At 45.7% G+C, this 16,393-nt stretch overlaps 1 protein-coding gene across 1 annotated transcript in view; it reads right to left on the reverse strand.

Moving 5' to 3' along the window:
• The window catches only part of SEL1L3 (SEL1L family member 3), a 100,442-nt gene that overhangs the window by 54,817 nt on the left and 29,232 nt on the right, over window positions 1-16,393 (reverse strand). The window contains exons 7-9 of the mRNA XM_080796119.1: window positions 9,008-9,140; window positions 6,736-6,868; window positions 5,064-5,204 (exon numbers count right to left, since the gene is read on the reverse strand). Of these exons, the coding sequence (XP_080652245.1) occupies window positions 5,064-5,204; window positions 6,736-6,868; window positions 9,008-9,140 (407 nt within the window). The remainder of the gene's footprint in view (window positions 1-5,063; window positions 5,205-6,735; window positions 6,869-9,007; window positions 9,141-16,393) is intronic.

Consider the following 16,393-nt stretch of genomic DNA (forward strand, 5'->3'; position numbering starts at 1 on the left):
AGAAAATAACACGTGTTGGCAAGGAAGGAGAGAAATGGGAACCCTTGTGTGCTATTGGTGGGAACATAAAATGGTGTAGCTGCTATGAAAAAGAGTATGAAGGTTCTTCAAAAAATGAATCACAGGATTACCATATGATCCAGTAATCCCACCTCTGAGTCTGTAGCCAAAGGAACTGAAAGCTGAGTCTGGAATAGCAGCTCCATTCACAATAGCAGACACGCAGAAGCAACCCAAGTATCCATTGACAGATTAACAAAATGTGGTACCTACAAAGGATGGAATGCTGTTCAGTCTGAAAAAGGAAGGAGATGCTGACACATGCCACAACAATGTTGATGGCCTGATGCTATGTGAAATAAGCCAGTCACAAGAAGACCGATACTGGATGAGTCCACGTCTATGAGGTATCTAGAATAGGCAAGTTCATGGAGACAGAAAGTAGAAGAGTGGTTATCAGGAGCTGTGGGGAGGGAAAATGAGCTTGTTTAATGGGCACAGTTTCAGTTTTACAAGGTGAGAACGTTCTAGAGCTCTTGCAACAACGTGAATACATTTGACACTACTGAAGAGTATACGTAAAGACGGTTACGATGGAGAACTTTATATTACATGTATTTTTAACCACAAAAAAATATACTTTTAATTACAGTCCTGTAGGAGTGACCGTACAAATGGTGATTTTTCTTCGGCAGTAGGAAAACACAGCTCAGACTTTCGGGATCAACGGAGAGGTGGTGGCCACTCCTGAGCTCAGCCGGCTGGCTGCAGGGAATGCTGTTATCTGCCCCCTACTGGTCGTGGATGAAGCCAGTGCTCCCGATTGCCCACCCCCTGCAATGTTCTCATCTCTCCTTTGAAGATGCGGTTGGCTTAGCGAGAGAGCAGACGATCTGTCTGAAATCACACAGTGCAGGGAAACCACACTCTGAGGTCTGAAACACGCACGTGGAGTGGCCTGGGCTTGCAGCGGCCGTGTATGTGCGACAGGCTGCCAAGAAAAAAATGACTCTGTCACAAAGAACCAGACATCACAAGCCACTGTCTTAAGCGGTTTTCTTTTTTCAAAGTGCTGGGGCAAAAAAAAAAAAATAATTCCACAAATTCATCCCCTTGGTAGGAACAATGGAGCCGAAGTTTTCCTTTCCATTGACGTAAAAACTCTCATTCAAAACAAGGCCCCATTTTTGTTCTGTGCTGGCTCATGGGGGGCACTTGGTCAACCTCTGTGGAGTGATCAAATGGATGGAAGGTTGTGCCATGAGAAACTGAAAAAGCTTCTCACGTAGTTAAATAAATTCCTTGTCTCTCTTCCTGCATCCACGGAGTTCCCGCAGCCAGAATTCCAAGCACCAAGCATCTGATACTTGACCCCATTCCCAGAGCTTATCTCAGATACGAAAAATTGTAATATGATAAGGATGTTCTAATGAAGTCTACTAGTGAACAGGATGGGACAGCTCAGGGCAACGGCAGAAAACAGAATGTAGACATAGTTCTTATTAACTAGAGTTGTCCCAAGCCTCCAAATCCAGCCAGACACTTACAGCAAGATGAACCCAGAGGGCCACACTGGTCTACGTCTACTCCTTTTACAGGAGACCCAGTAAAGATACCTTAAAAAATATATATAAACTTGTTTTCTTAACCTCAATTTACAAAATCAAATGTTCTGCGTTTCACTCAGTCTCGTTAGAAACTGAACACAATGTTCAACCCTGGTCTCTCTCCAGGGTGAGCAGGAGGACACTGTGATAGCCCCAAGCAAGGGCAGTGTGCCAGGTAGAAAGACGAATTTTAACGAGGAGTGTGCGCCTGACCTCTGCAGAAGGCTCCCCGGTCCTTATGGACAGGACAGCATAACCTAGAAAAACGGGAGCTGAAGGGGGACTCAGGGCTTGAGGTTCATTCTGGAGATTTGCCCACCCTTCCTGCCCTCTCTCTCTGCCTGGTCCTTGGCTCTAGGAAAGGGGAGGGGGTGAAGGAATGCAGGTAGCTGGGAGCTGGAGGGAGGCAGAGGCCCTGGTGAAAGATACAGCCCCTCAGGAGACATTCTTTGGCGTCGTCCCAAGCAGACTTGGCCCCAGAGGCACTCGACTGGCTGGCTCAGCACCAGCAGTGGGCTGTAAGTGGCAAATCCGGCTTTGGGGCTTCCCTGCTCACCACAGATGGAGCCCCCGAAGGCCTAGCAGGGGTCAGCAGAACATGCTATGTGCTGCGAGGTGACGGCTCCCCCCAGTCCCACAGCTCGGGACACCGTGAGGTGTAGGAGCTCACAATTTGAGTTTTTAATTAGATTCTGTTTCCAGGCCTCCACGGAGGAAAAAAAAAAATTCTAAATTCTTATAAACAAAACTTCTAAGGTCTAAAAATAACATGAAAATGATTCACTCCTGCTCCCAGTCAGTAAAACTATATTTAAATGTGATCAGAAATCTCAGAAAGCCAATTTTGATGTGGGTGTGGCCTCAGCCCATAGAGCCTAACTTATCCAGCATACGCGTCCAGCATGAGCAGCGGAAACCTGGGGACTGTCTCTGCCAGGTGACAATAGTAACACTCACACAGCAATGGTCCTCAGTGTCGGGAAGTTTGGCCTCCTTACAGACATCTGGCAAACTCTGGACCCTCACAACTCAAGACCGGGGTCATGGGAGGGGAGAGGAGGATCCTAGTGTCTAGAGGTTGAGGCCAGAAATGTAGCTGACACACAGGAGAGACCTCCCCTCCAGCCCTCCCGCCCCAACAAGGAATTATCCAGCAAAACGTCACTAGTGTGCCAAGATTGAGAAACACTGCTTGTTCCAAGTGTCCCGTAGGCCAATTCTGTTTCATCTATTTTATATGCATCAATTCATCAAGTCGACACTAGGAGAGCGGTTGTACCATTATCATTCCTGCTGCACAAGTGAGGAAAGGGGTGCAGGGACATGGAGTGACTTGCCCAAGGCCACCCGGCTAGTACATGCTAAGCTAAAATTATAGACGGGCCTCCTGTCTGCAGAGGCTACGCTGTCACCCGATTCCACACGCCTCCTGCTCCTTATCCTCCTTGCCCGCACCTAAGCAGTCACACATCCTTGACAGCCAACCTCTTTACACACTTTAGCTCTGTCCCCACCACTCTGTCCCATTCAATCCTGCATCCACCAAGGACCCGCTGCTTTCCAGGCATACCCCCCTGTTCATCTTCCCCAACCTCCCGCTGTTACCTGAGTAACCTCGGAACCCAAGTCTGATTGCACCTCTGCCTGCTGCTTAAAACCCTTCAACAGGCCCCTGTCGCCTATAAGGTGAAGCACAAATTCTCAGGATGCGTCGGAACTATAAGCAGAATCATACCCTCCAGGCCTTCTCCTGCTTCCCAAACACCTTGCACATCATTTCAAAGGTGATGTTATTCCCATCTCTCCGCCTCTATTTTGCCTCTGATACCCAGATACCCTGCTTATCTGGCAAACACCTACTGACGCTTCGAGAATCAATCCCACTGTCCCCTCTTCCAGGAAGCCTTCCCTGACTACTCCCTTCTTTGTGACTCTACCACTTACTCCCACCACTTCTATTAAAAATGCATCACCAGGGGCGCCGGGGTTGCCCAATTGGTTGAATGTCTGACTCTTGGTTTTGAGATTTTATTTATTTATTTGACAGAGAGAGAGAGATCACGAGTAGGCAGAGAGACAGGCAAAGAGAGAGGAGGAAGCAGGCTCCCTGCCGAGCAGAGAGCCCGATGTGGGGCTCAATCTCAAGACCCTGGATCATGACCTGAAGCTGAAGGCAGAGGCTTAACCCACTGAGCAGATCCCATCTTGGTTTTGGCTCAGGTCATGATCTTGGGATCATAAGATCAAGCCCTGTGTTGGGCTCCACACGCTCAGCATGGGGTTCGCTTGAGATTTCTCCCCACCCACCTACCCACCACTCCTCCTCCCCACTCACACTCTCTCTCTCTAAAATAAATAAATAAAATCTTTTTAAAAAATGCATCACCATTTTTCTTTGTTTTCAAGTCTGTCCCTTCAGGGTAAGGAACTTGTGTTATTTTACTTCTCTCTAAAGCCTAGCCAAGTAACTGAGCAGCAAGTATTGAATGAATCAAAGAAGAAATATTTGGTATGGTTTGGATTCTTTCAGGCCAGAATAGATTCCCTTTGCTCTTTGTCTGCAGCAGGGAATCTCTTCCATTGAACACTGACATTGTTAGGAAGTCCTTATGTGACACAGAAGCCTTGACTCAAGGGGATGCCTCTCACCACTAAGAGTTATCATCACCCCCTTTCGTCTCCCCTTCCCCAGGCTGAACACCTCCAGCTTCCCTCCTCTTCCTAACAGACATCATTTCAAGATCCCTTGTGGCTCTTACAGCATGCACTTAATTCCTAAGCCAACCCCAACTGTGATGGACCTAAGCAGAAGCTAGCCATGTCTGGGAATTATAGACAGATTCCCGAGATGCTGTTTACAGTGTGTACTTCATGTCAAGGAACTCAAGTTCCAGGGCCTGAGGGCCCAGGCAGGTAAGCTCCAGGAAAGAAGTAGGTGGGAGGTGCTGGACTGGGGGGGGGGGGGTAGGAGGAACTGGGAATAGACAGATCACACCTGTGACAACTCTCACTTCTGGAAACGCGGCTAACGTAGGAGACCCAGCATTGCCAGATCTTCGAGGTTTTCAAGAAAAGCTAAACATTTGCATTTTTATACAAGTTTTTAGATACCAGCAACTAATTTTTTTCTTTAAAATGGACAGTCATGTACATGCCAAACCAATTGCCTTTGGTGGCCAGCTCTGGCTGCAGGCTGTCATTTGTGGCCTTGGCTTTAAAAGAATGGCTGGAGTGATTCCTAAATTTGTTGTTGTATTTGGGGTTGTATTTATATCTGTATGCATAGATACACTGAGAGTTGTGGACATACAAGGGCAGAATTTAAATGTGAAGTTAACCCAGAACTCTAGGGTAAAAAATCACTCTGAGGCGTACATCACCAAAGAGGGTGAACAGAACCGGAAAAGAGGGAGCCTTCCCAGCCAGGGTCCAAAGGTGAGGCAAAGACACCATTACCTGTCCACAAGCCCATCTCCAGCAAGGCCTGGAATAAGCTGGGGTGCCGGTCTTTCAGCTCCTTCTCCCAGGGGAAGGCTCTGCACTTGGAGGGTCTCCCATACCTGAGCTTCAGGTCCAGGTAGGAGTTCTGGAAGTCACCTAAAGACAAGGGAAGCACAAGAGAGCCCTCCCCTTAGAAGAGGGAAGGTCTCATCCTTCTAAATCCCTCCTCCCCAAGAGGAACTAGAAATAAGAGGTCAGACTTAATGTTCCTGGATGTTGGTTTGGGTCCATTAGGGATTTGCCGTTGGCTCTGATGCCTCTGCCTCGAGGTCACAAATTCAAAGCCATGTCCAAGGGAAATGTGCCAAAGTTGTTGATGGCTGTTGAATAATTCTACAGAATGAGCAGCTGGCCTCGGACTGTTCCCCAGGAGGCCAATATCTAGGCCATTTTGTTGGCAGTGTGAGTTGAGGAGCAAAGCACAAGGACCCCCAGGGAGGCAAGGCAGCGGATGTTAGGAAAATCTTCCAATGCCACCAAACAGATCAGCATGCAAGGATGGCCTTCCAACTCAGAGTATCTCTCCTGAAATTACATCAGTTATCAAAATCAGTTTCTTTCCTGTTTGGGATATTACTATTCCTATATATCTTCCCCCTCTTCTGACAGCATCATATTTTCTGGATGAGTCAGCTGTACCCGCAGCAGCTGGGGACCAGGATTGCCTGTTCTTAAATTAAACGGCAGAGGCACTGGCTTTCCACGCTTCCCTATAGCTGCGTCTCCTCACTTACTGAGACTGTGGTCTGTGAGCCCTCCCGGACTGAGGCGTGCTCCAGAGGTACCCATCCCTGCACTGCCTGGGCTGGGGAAGTTCAGCTCTGGAGAGAGGGAAACCTGTGGGCAGGACCGCCCTACTCCGTTCGTCTTTGCGGATGGCAAAGCCCCACAGGAATTTCTCTTCCAGAAGGAACATATGGGACTAACTCTAGTGACGCCGTATCAGGCAAGAAGATCTAAGCACAGAGAAATTTACAAGTGCAGATCCAAGCCAGAATATTGGAAGACGGGCCAGGAACCAATTTTTATAATCAATGACCACTCTGTATGAGTGAAGGATGCCTCTGCAAATATGAACAGGCCTGAAAGCAGTCTATTTGAAATGCATTCCTTCTGCTGGCTATTAACGGGGTCTTCCAGAAAGAATCAATTTCAAGGATTAAAAAAATAAAACTGAGCCCCAAACAACAAAGTCACTGTTCAACATTTCTGAAAGCTAATATTCAGATATTAATGGTCCAAGACAAAAGTGCACCGATGGGGAAACATTTCTAATGATTAATTTATTTTCCAATTCACTTTTATTTTCTTAGACTGGCCTAAGATCCCATTACGGATGGGAAGAAAGCAACACGAGGCTCAACATGCTCTCATTTGTATTCTTAAAAGAAATCGCATATGGTTGAAGCTAAGAGGCAGGTGTGGGGTTCCTGTTGGCCGTTGATCTGGTTGGAATCCAGGTGGAACGTACACGGTCCCCCGCCTCTATCTGTGGAGGGCTCCACGTCGTATCTGTTCCCACCACTCAGGTCATATTTATTCTATTTTAACCGCGTTAGAAAGGAGCCAAACATGTTGACACAAACACGCAGAGCTAAAAATTGCCCTGCTGGAGCTCAGTACTCACATGCTTCTTGTTGCCCGCCCCCTTGCTGTACCGTGGATGCGTACACGGACACTATTTCTTGGACCTCAGCACACCTTTCATAATATAATTTGAGCTGTTCAGCAAGTGGCTTCTCAAGGAGGGGATTAACGATCTACAAGAAGGCAAGAAAATCGAATGAACAACAACTGTCATCAAACTCCCATCAATACCTCTGAGGCTGTGTTCAGGCGGATTTTCTTCTCCCATTGGTGTCACCAGATGGCTTGCCTGCACACAGACTGTCGACTCTGGATCAGCAGCAGGAGGGTATAATTCAAGGGCACACTAGCTCGGTCTGGTTCCCTCTCACTGCTTTTGGTGCTACCTTCTCTTCTGCAAGAGCATCTTAAATTTCTTCCCAGAGTCCAGGCCTCCACCCTCTTTTTTCCCCTCACCATGTGCTGTCCCTAGACAATCACGTACCTCTCTCCTTCAGTCCCCAAGGGATGCCAACTCTCCCCGTGCTGTGACAAGCCCTGTGAACCCTCTTTCTACTTGGCAGGCTCCTACTTGACCTCCAAGAGTTAGGTCCAAGGTCATTGCTTCAGGGCACCTTCCCTGACAGCCCCACCCCCCCTCACGTGTGTGCAGATACGGATGTCCCCACCTCAGCCACCCAAAAACACTTGCATGTGAATTACAGCATGTACTGTGTTCCTTCACGACTTTGGTGTTTAAGACGCAGATGGGGAGCTTTTCCAAAACAGAGGCCTTATCTGAACTCAATGGTTTTCAAAATTCAGGTTTGAACCCATTAGAGGGTCATGAAACTATTCAACAGGTTGTAAACAGAAGTGATTTTTTTTAAAAGATTTTATTTATTTATTTGACAGACAGAGATCACAAGTCGGCAGAGAGGCAGGCAGAGAGGGAGAGAGGAGGAAGCAGGCTCCCTGTTGAGCAGAAAGCCGATGCGGGGCTCGATCCCAGGACCCTGAGATCATGACCTGAGCTGAAGGCAGAGGCTTTAAACCACTGAGCCACCCAGGCACCCCTGATTTTTTTTTCCTAATAAAATAGAACACGAGGGGCAGCAGGGAGCCTGCTTCCTCCTCTCTCTCCGCCTGCCTCTCTGCCTACTTGTGATCTCTGTCTCTGTCAAATAAATAAATAAAATCTTTAAAAAAATAGAACACAAAATAGCAGAGTGCGTCTAACAAGGGAAAGGCATGTATTCTTAGTAAAATCTTTGTTTTGGTTTTGTATTTTATACATATATATAATATATACAGGTATGTGCATATGTATGTGCATGTATGTGTGTGCTCAGGACATTACATAGATTTCTTCTTTTCTTTCTTTTTTTTATTACATAGATTTCTCATGTGAACCACCCTCAAAAAAAATTTGAGAGCTACCCTCTTCATCATCATGGATGCCTCAGCATCTGCACAGGGCCTGGCACATAGTAGGTGCTCTGGAAGTATTTGTTGCAAAAGGAATACATTAATTTGTTTTCCTCTTCACAGAAATCTCTCCATAGGGGCTCTGACATGTGCCCATGGATAGTAGGGCTCTGCATTTTTCTTCCTTTACTTTGCCTAATGACTCCAGCTTTCCCCAGAACAAATCTCACCAGGTCACAGAAATGCATCAAGGTTCCTTGTTCAGGTGTCTGGTGATCTCCTTACAGGGCAGAAGAAGACACCTCTGTGAAGGGAGGCAGTCCCCGCCTCCCTGCACCAGCCCTGAGGGAGCTGACCTGGAGAGCTGGACAAGCCTACCTGTGGGTGGGTTTTGGAGGCGAGCATCATGGCACAGTAGGTTCGGTCCTCCACAATGTCTACAAGTACAGCCAACCCACCCCAGTGGGAGTCCAAGGCCTGCGTGTCTGAAGACAGCAGCGAATGGAACCAAGATTTTAATTTGCTAGAGTGTCTCCTCTTTTGATACTTTAAATAATAGCACATAAAAGAAGCTCTACCAAATAACTAAGATTCTCTCCTTTCATTAGCTTAATCACTGGATAGGCAACAGCCTGATAAAAATCTACTCTATAATTAAGCTAGTAGTTATTAAAACATAGGAAGTAAATGGTTTCCATTTCATGAGTACTAAATGAACCAAACCTTAACAGAAATCTATTATCGAGTTTGCTGGGGGAAAAGCCTCCATATTAATTACTTTTGATGACAGAGCCAATGCGAGGTCCAGCTTGGATAAATCTTTTGTTTACATGAGCTTCCACGTCCTACAGCCACATGCCCATCATGTCTGAACTCCCAGAAACTTCTCGATGCCCGGGGCTCACCTGTGCAGGGTGCAGAGTGTGGAGACGATAGTACTTCAGGGGTCCAAAAAACCCTTCAATGCCGGCCACATACCTGCTCCCTCCGATAATGAAGTATCCAGCAGTGTCATTATAATAGAAATCCTCTCTGAAGCTACAGGAGAACAAGGAATTAAGAGAGCCCTTGGTCTGAAGCAGATCTTTAAAAAAGACTCTTTGACTGACCCTCCTTGACTTACACCCCCGAATTTCTTCACATCCTTCACAGTGAATTCTAGCAGATGAGACCATGGTGGGGTCAGACACACTTGGGCTAGAATCCTAACTCTGCTGTTACCAGCCATGTGACCTTGGGCCTGTCCCTTACCTTCTCGGAGACCACGTTTTCTCATTAGTAAATTAGCTCCTCAATAATTAGATTCTTAGGAGGATTCGTGAAATGTAAATGCATGTGCCCGGCAGAGTGCCTTGCCCATCACAAATATTCAGTACCTGCCGGCTTCTGATATTGGTAAAATGGTTTGGGATTGGAATTCTTTGGAATCGCTAGTCTTAATTGGAAATGTTTTGCTCTAAAAGGGGGGAAAAAAACCCACCTGGTTGAATGGATAGAAGGTGGCTGTAAAGGAAAACTAACAACATATCCTATTAGATCAGAACCCGAGGGGAAATTCGGACTGAGAAGGAAGAGGCCGAATGCCAGAGCTCAGCACAGGTGGTGTGCTGGAAATCTGCCTTGTCCTGAAAGATTTGAAGGAGTAGGAAGGGAAACGAAAGGGACAAAACGGGCTGGCATGAATCAAATGCAAAAAGTTGCTCCTTACTGCCTTGTTTACATGCACCAAAGACTGGACAACCCCAGGCGTCTGTCAGCCCATCCAATGGACCCTAAATGTGAGCCTTTTTAAAATATATAGCTTAAAAACGGAATAGAGGGCTCTGTGTACTAAAGGGATCTCCAGTGTATTAAAGTGAAAAAAAGTAAAACAAAAGTGTGGAACAAAGAGCATATACTTTTTATCCAAGAAAGAGGAGAATCGATCTTTTTGTTGTATTTGCATTTTAAAAACTCTGTTAAGTATATATTGCAAGAAATTAATAATAGTATTTCCCCAGGGTGTAGGAGGTAGGGGACGGAGTGGATGGGGACAGAGCTCGAAGCAAGACATCTAGCTGTCTATCTTTTCTTATCGTTTTGATTTTTTTTAAACAGCCCCATTTATTGCCTATTTAAAAACTAAAATAGGGTAGATGAAGGAGGCGGGATCAGACCTACGAGGACAGCAGGTTGGGGGGAGGACCAAGAAAAGCATCAAGTGAGAAGTCAGGCAAAGAGGAAAGAGCCAGGGAAGACAGAGGGCAGATGGAAGCAGACGGAAAGAAAACAAAATGTCAGGCAAGCCGCCAGGAGCCCGGCGAGTCGTGAGAGCAATGGGCCAGGGTGATGCCAACAGGGATGGGGGGAGATACCAGCAGTTAGATCAGAAAAGCCAAGCAACCTGGGGTTATCCCAAGAGAGGGGATGTACTGACTGTTACCAAGGAACCTGAACTGTAGCAGGTTCACCCGGCTGGAGAGGAAGACGAAAGGGAGAAGGAAAGAGACTCTGACAACATCAACAGACGGCAGCAGAAGTGAATGCTTAGAAATTAGCTTTACACGAATGCGGCTAAAATGGAAAAGGAGAGCTTCTTCTCCTGATATTTTTTCTTTTCAGAATCTCGGGCTTGATGGTCCTTCTCTTTATTTTCCACAGGGACCACAAAGTTATTATCTCCGAGAGCTGTGAATTGATTCTGTTTTTCAAGACCGTAGAAAGATTTAACATTCCAGCCACCCTCACCACTAATACCTGACTCTTGATGGATACAAAAAGCAAGGCTTCTACAATAGAAGCGCTCTTAACGGAACTTGGCTCAACCAGCTCACCAGCGCCCCTGCTGGCTATCCCTGCAACGTGCTGGATATTCGCCGGTCAGAGCTCACTCTCGGGAGGAGCCTTAGTCTTCTCGTCGTTTGAATAAAGATGACGGTAGTACCTACCCACGGGGCTGTTGAGAGGATTAAATAAACTGATATTTAAACAGAGTATTTAGAACAGTGCCAGGCACATAGTAGGCCCCATAACTGGTAACTACAGTTATAATTATTAACCTAATCCATTGCCGGAATGCAAACTTAGTTAAGAATGAGAAGTGTCTATTCCCAAACCTGACAGTGCCAATCGTATGGTCATTGTAATTATACAGTTTAATGAACTATGATGTCATTCAATAAAATATGGATCGGGAAGAAAGCATTGTTCATTCTGTAACGATTAAGTTGTGTATTTTGGGTTGACACAGAAAAGAACGGTTGCTTTAAAAGTGTGGAATTAGGACAACTGTAAAAGATTAGAAAAAAAAATGGAAGAAACCTAGACGTATCTTGGCTTTGGTAGTTTCACGAGTGTCTTTGTTCTCTTTCTATTTGTAAGAAACGGGAATTGGGTGCCGTTTATGCCAGGAAGACCACAGGGAACTCCAGTCGGTAGATTTGGAACCAAAGAAAGGCCCTATCTGGAAAGACTGGTGGATGAAAGTACATTTCTGGGTTTTTCTAATTAAAATAAAATGTTTATGGTATCTTTTTAAATGGATCTTTGCTTTAACTGAATTTTTCAACTAATTAATAAATTACTTGGTCCCCCTGGTTCTGGACTGTAATTTTTGATTTCTTTTTTATCATTATCATAATACAACTGCAACATTGTGGTCTATAAGAAATAAATATTTGGGGGCACGTGGGTGGTTCGGTCTTTTAAGCTTCCCACTCTCGATTTCAGCTCAGGTCACAATCTCAGGGTTGTGAGATCAAGCCCTGCATCAAGCTCGGCACTCAGTGTGGAGCCTGCTTCAGATTCTCTCTCTCTCTCTCTCCCTCTGCCCTGCCCCCCATGCACGTGCATGCACATGTTCCCTCTCTTTCTCCAAAATAAATAAATCTTTAAAAAAAAAAAAAAGAAATATGTATTTGGTCTTTGTCTACAGTTCCTGGCTCACAATGCTCCCCAAACCCTTGGGATCTCCTAAGTTTTGAAAGTAGTAAAGATGTCTTTTGTTATATCAAAGAAGGTGACTCTACCCAAAGTCAGAGTTGGACCAGGTGGGCCAACCAGGTGACTAGAGGATTGAAAGTTTTAGTTCCACTCCCTAAATTCCAGGGAGGGGAGTAGGGCTGCAGATTGAACCAGGCAATGGCCAATGCCTTAACCAACCATGACTATGTAATGATGCCTCTCTAAAAACCCTAAAGGACTGGGGGAGAACCTCAAGGTTGGTGACCACATGGAGGCCAGGGACAGTGACACACCTGGAGAGGGCATGGAAGCTCTGTGCCCTTTTCCCAGCTGTCACCCCATGTATCTCTTCACCTGGCTGTTGATTAGTATCCTATAGCAGATCCTTTAATAAATGGGTAAATAAATGTAAGTAAGTACTTCCCTGAGTTCTGGGAGCTGCTCTAGCAAATCAGAAGAACCTAAGGAGAAGGTCATTGGAACTTCCAATCTCCAGAGCTTGCAGATAGCATCTGAAGTGGGGTAAGGGTCATCTTGTAGGGCTGACCCTCCCCCTATGGCATCTGATACTATCTCTGGATGGACAGTATTGGGGTTGAGTTGAATTCTTGGACACCCTGCTCATGTCTCAGAATTGCTTGGTATGGGTACGAGAGAAGCCGTCCCCCATCTTGGAACTGGGTCTGGGACTCCAAAAGGAACAGCTAAATAGGAAATCTCTCCAGCCTGCTCTCCATCCACCTCAGAGCCTCTACATTTTTCTCCTCTAAAATCCTCCGTGGCTGCCAGGGATTGCAAGCGCTTCCTTGTACTGCGTGTGTCCTGTTTGATGGTCATCAATTTCACGGACATAAAAGCTGAGCTAGACAGTTCCAAAGCCCAGGCCGTCCCTTTTGGAAACCTTGGGCACACTGGCAAACTATCTTTAGGCTTATCTGGACATAGGAGACCACCTTGGTTTATTACCGCCTGGCTCCAGCAGCCTGAACGCATCTCTGATGTTGTTACATAAACCTCACTCACAACCAGAAAACAGCTCCAGCTCCATGGTTCTTTAATAGGGGAAACCTAAAGCTGCAGATGGGTTGACCCTCTCCGCCCTTAGAGTAATCATCATCTCAAATGTCACTTCTTTGGGACCTGCTGTAAATTCTGACCCTCTTGAGTGTCCTTTGAAACTACCCTGTTCAATTCCTTTCCAGAATTCACCATGATTTGTAATTTTATATTTATTTGTGAATTTAAGATCTGTCTCTCCCACTGGTACTCCTTCCTTCCTTCCCCTCCCTTTCTCCCTTCTCTTTTCTTTTTTTTTCTTCCTTTCTTTCCCTCCCTCCCTCCTTTCTTTCTTTCTTCCTTTCTTCCTTTTCTTTCTCTTTCCCTTTCCTTCTTTCCCCTCCCTTCCTTTCTTCCTTCCGTTCTTCCCCTGCCCCTCCCTCCCTCCCTTCCTACCTCCCATTCCTTCCTTCCTTCTCCTCCCTCCCTCTTTCTTTCCTTTCCTTCTCCCTTCCCTCCTTCCTTCCTTCCTTTCTTTCTTTCTCTCTCTCTCTTTCTTTCTTTTTCTTTTCTTTCCCCTTCCTTCCTTCTCCTTCCTTCCTTCCTTCCTTCTTTCTGCCTTTCTTTTAGCTTCCTGAAGGTCAGGACTGACTGTATCCTTTTTGTTCATCATTTTATTCCTAGGGTCTGCACTGGGTCAGGTGTGTGGTCGAGGTGTTGGACGAATGAGCATATATTGGATAAATGAATGAAGGTTAAACACTGTACAGGCATGAAATTGTTACCTGCCCCCGCCCAGTGTCACTGACAGCCTTTCATTTGTGTGGAGCACTGCACTTCTGAGCACTTAATTATGGATCTTTCCACACCACCTTGGCGGGACAGCAGCTATCCTTATGTTTACATGACAACAAGGAGTAAACCTATGACCGTCTGAAATATCTGATGTTTAGTTCACGGGCTTGGCCCACTCTGAAATCTCTCTGACGGATGAGATTCCAAATATCCAACCACAGGAATCGCAGGTAGGCCTGACATTAACTCTTCAGCTCTTGAATTGATGGGTAAGGTCCCAGGAGTACAGGGAAGGCAGCTGAGGAGGTAGCCAGGGACACTCCTGGGTCTGGGGACTGCCCCATTACCAGGTAAGGGATCATTTCAATGTTTTAAGAAAAATGTCGAATTGGTCTGTATCTGAACATTGGTCCTCCTCTCTGGATCTTATATGATCACATGGATTCTGTACTTACTTAAAACTTTTATTTTTTTGTTCATTGTATATTCCTGACATTAATTTTTTATTTCTTACAATATTATAGTAAATGTCATTTATCACGATTACTGTTATGAGTTAAATGGTGTCTCCCGCACCCCCCACCCCGCCCCAGATTCCTATGTTAAAGTCTGAATGCCCAGACTCTCAGAATGTGACCTTATTTGGAAAGAGGGCCATTGCTGATGTAATTTGTTGAGATGAGGCCACACTAGCAGAATGGGCCCTTCGTCCAGCATGACTGGTGTCCTAATACAAGGGGGAACGTGAAGGACGTACACACACAGTTACAGGGAAAATGGCGCAAAGACTGGGGCCCTGCCACCCCAGCCCCCAGAGTTGTCAGAAGCTGGAGAGAGGCCTGGCAGGCTCAGAGCCTAGGTCAGCTCTTTTCCCAGTCCCTTCTGAGAGAGCACGGCCCTGCCAACACTTGATCTTGGACCTCTAGCTTCTAGAAATGTAAGGCAATAATTTTCAGTTGTTTAAGCCACTCAGCTTGTGGTACTATGTTCCAGCAACCCCAGCAAACTAATACAATTACCAAGTGTTTTGGCACCTCCTTAAATACTATGTGGAAGGCCTGGGTCTCCCTCCCCACCTCCTGGGCCCAGGCCTGGCTCACCCTGTGATCTCTCCACCTACAGTTCACTCAGGCCGGCATCTAGGTCCCTGGGATGTACCGTGAAAAGAAGCCCTTACACAGAGAATGAAAAAGAGCCTATGAAGTCAATCTCTTGTCAAAAACATCCTGGGGTCAGGGGTGGATGTCAGGAAAGAAAGGAGAAGGTATTATTTCAGGCTTCACATCCCCAAATGCAAACCCTCTATTTCTGGGGCCCGCTGTGCAGAGCAGGGACAGCAGACGCATCATCGTTTCTCCAGAGCAAACTTCCAGGCCTCTCCTGTTCCTGAACTCTGTTCTACAACAAAACTCATGTCCATCGAACTCTTTCTGACTGGCCTAAGTCCACGTTGTCCCCTTTCAGGCTTCCCCTCTATTCTCAGGTCTCAGCCTCTCAGTTCCCATACAGCTGTCAATGTCACCCCTGACCTTCTTCTTGCAGGCTAAAGAATAACACCCCTTTAGCCTTTTCTTATAACTGTAATCCTTTAATCCGGCCATGAACATAAGAATTGTTCTATGGGCCCAGCGCCTAAAAGCCATTAGTTTGACTCAAATGTAAACTGGAATGGCAGGAGGAGAGGGAAGGAAGGGGGTGGTGGTGGTGGTGGGTGGAGAAAAGTAGGGTGTATGGCCCCCTATTCCCTTGTCTCTACCTCTCCTTGTGTTCCTTTCTTCAATAATTGGTTTCCAAGAAAATCTGGATTGTGTGAGGAGTCTGAGTGAATGAGCCTGTTCAGAGAGACAGCTTCTTGCTTGCTGTAGTAAAGTAACTACAATAGGGAGGCATGAGCCTCCCCATACCCAGCCAAAACGCCTGATACATTTTTTTAAATTATCTGGACAAAGCTGGTACATGTGTATTATACACGTATACCTAAATTATACATACAAAGCTGGTAGTTTTTGTGTCTGTTTTTTATACTTAAGCATTTGACTATGTATAAATAGATAAATAGATAGATAGATATACCATATATATATATATATATGTTCTATCTATATTATATATATATGCTATATCTATCTATCTATCTATATCTATATATGGTCTAGCCATGTTGAGGTATCCTGAGTGCCCAAAGGAGGCTGCCCCATGGTTCTACCACTAGAAACCCCGCTATCAGACAGGGGTGTAGAAGCAAATGTAAAATTTATGTAAAAACTATGAAATGCAAGGCAAAGGACCCAGTTCTCAGTTTCTGTAACTCTTGTGGAGAATGGTTACATGAGGATGAAAAGTTACACCAATATCAATAGTTGCATGCATTTCAAATTTAGATTATGAACATAAATATGAAGACTGTCTGCTTTTATGTTTTATACTAGGGCCAAAGTTACCAACCATTCTCAATAAGCAGCATTAATACGTTATTTATTTTTCAGAATCCTTCCTAGGAGATAATTTTCAAAGAAAATGAATTACCAAGTGACATGAAAGGAAGAATTCACAATGAG

Source organism: Martes martes, assembly GCF_963455335.1.
Source record: "Martes martes genome assembly, chromosome: 2".
In the NCBI taxonomy this organism is placed as follows: domain Eukaryota; kingdom Metazoa; phylum Chordata; class Mammalia; order Carnivora; family Mustelidae; genus Martes; species Martes martes.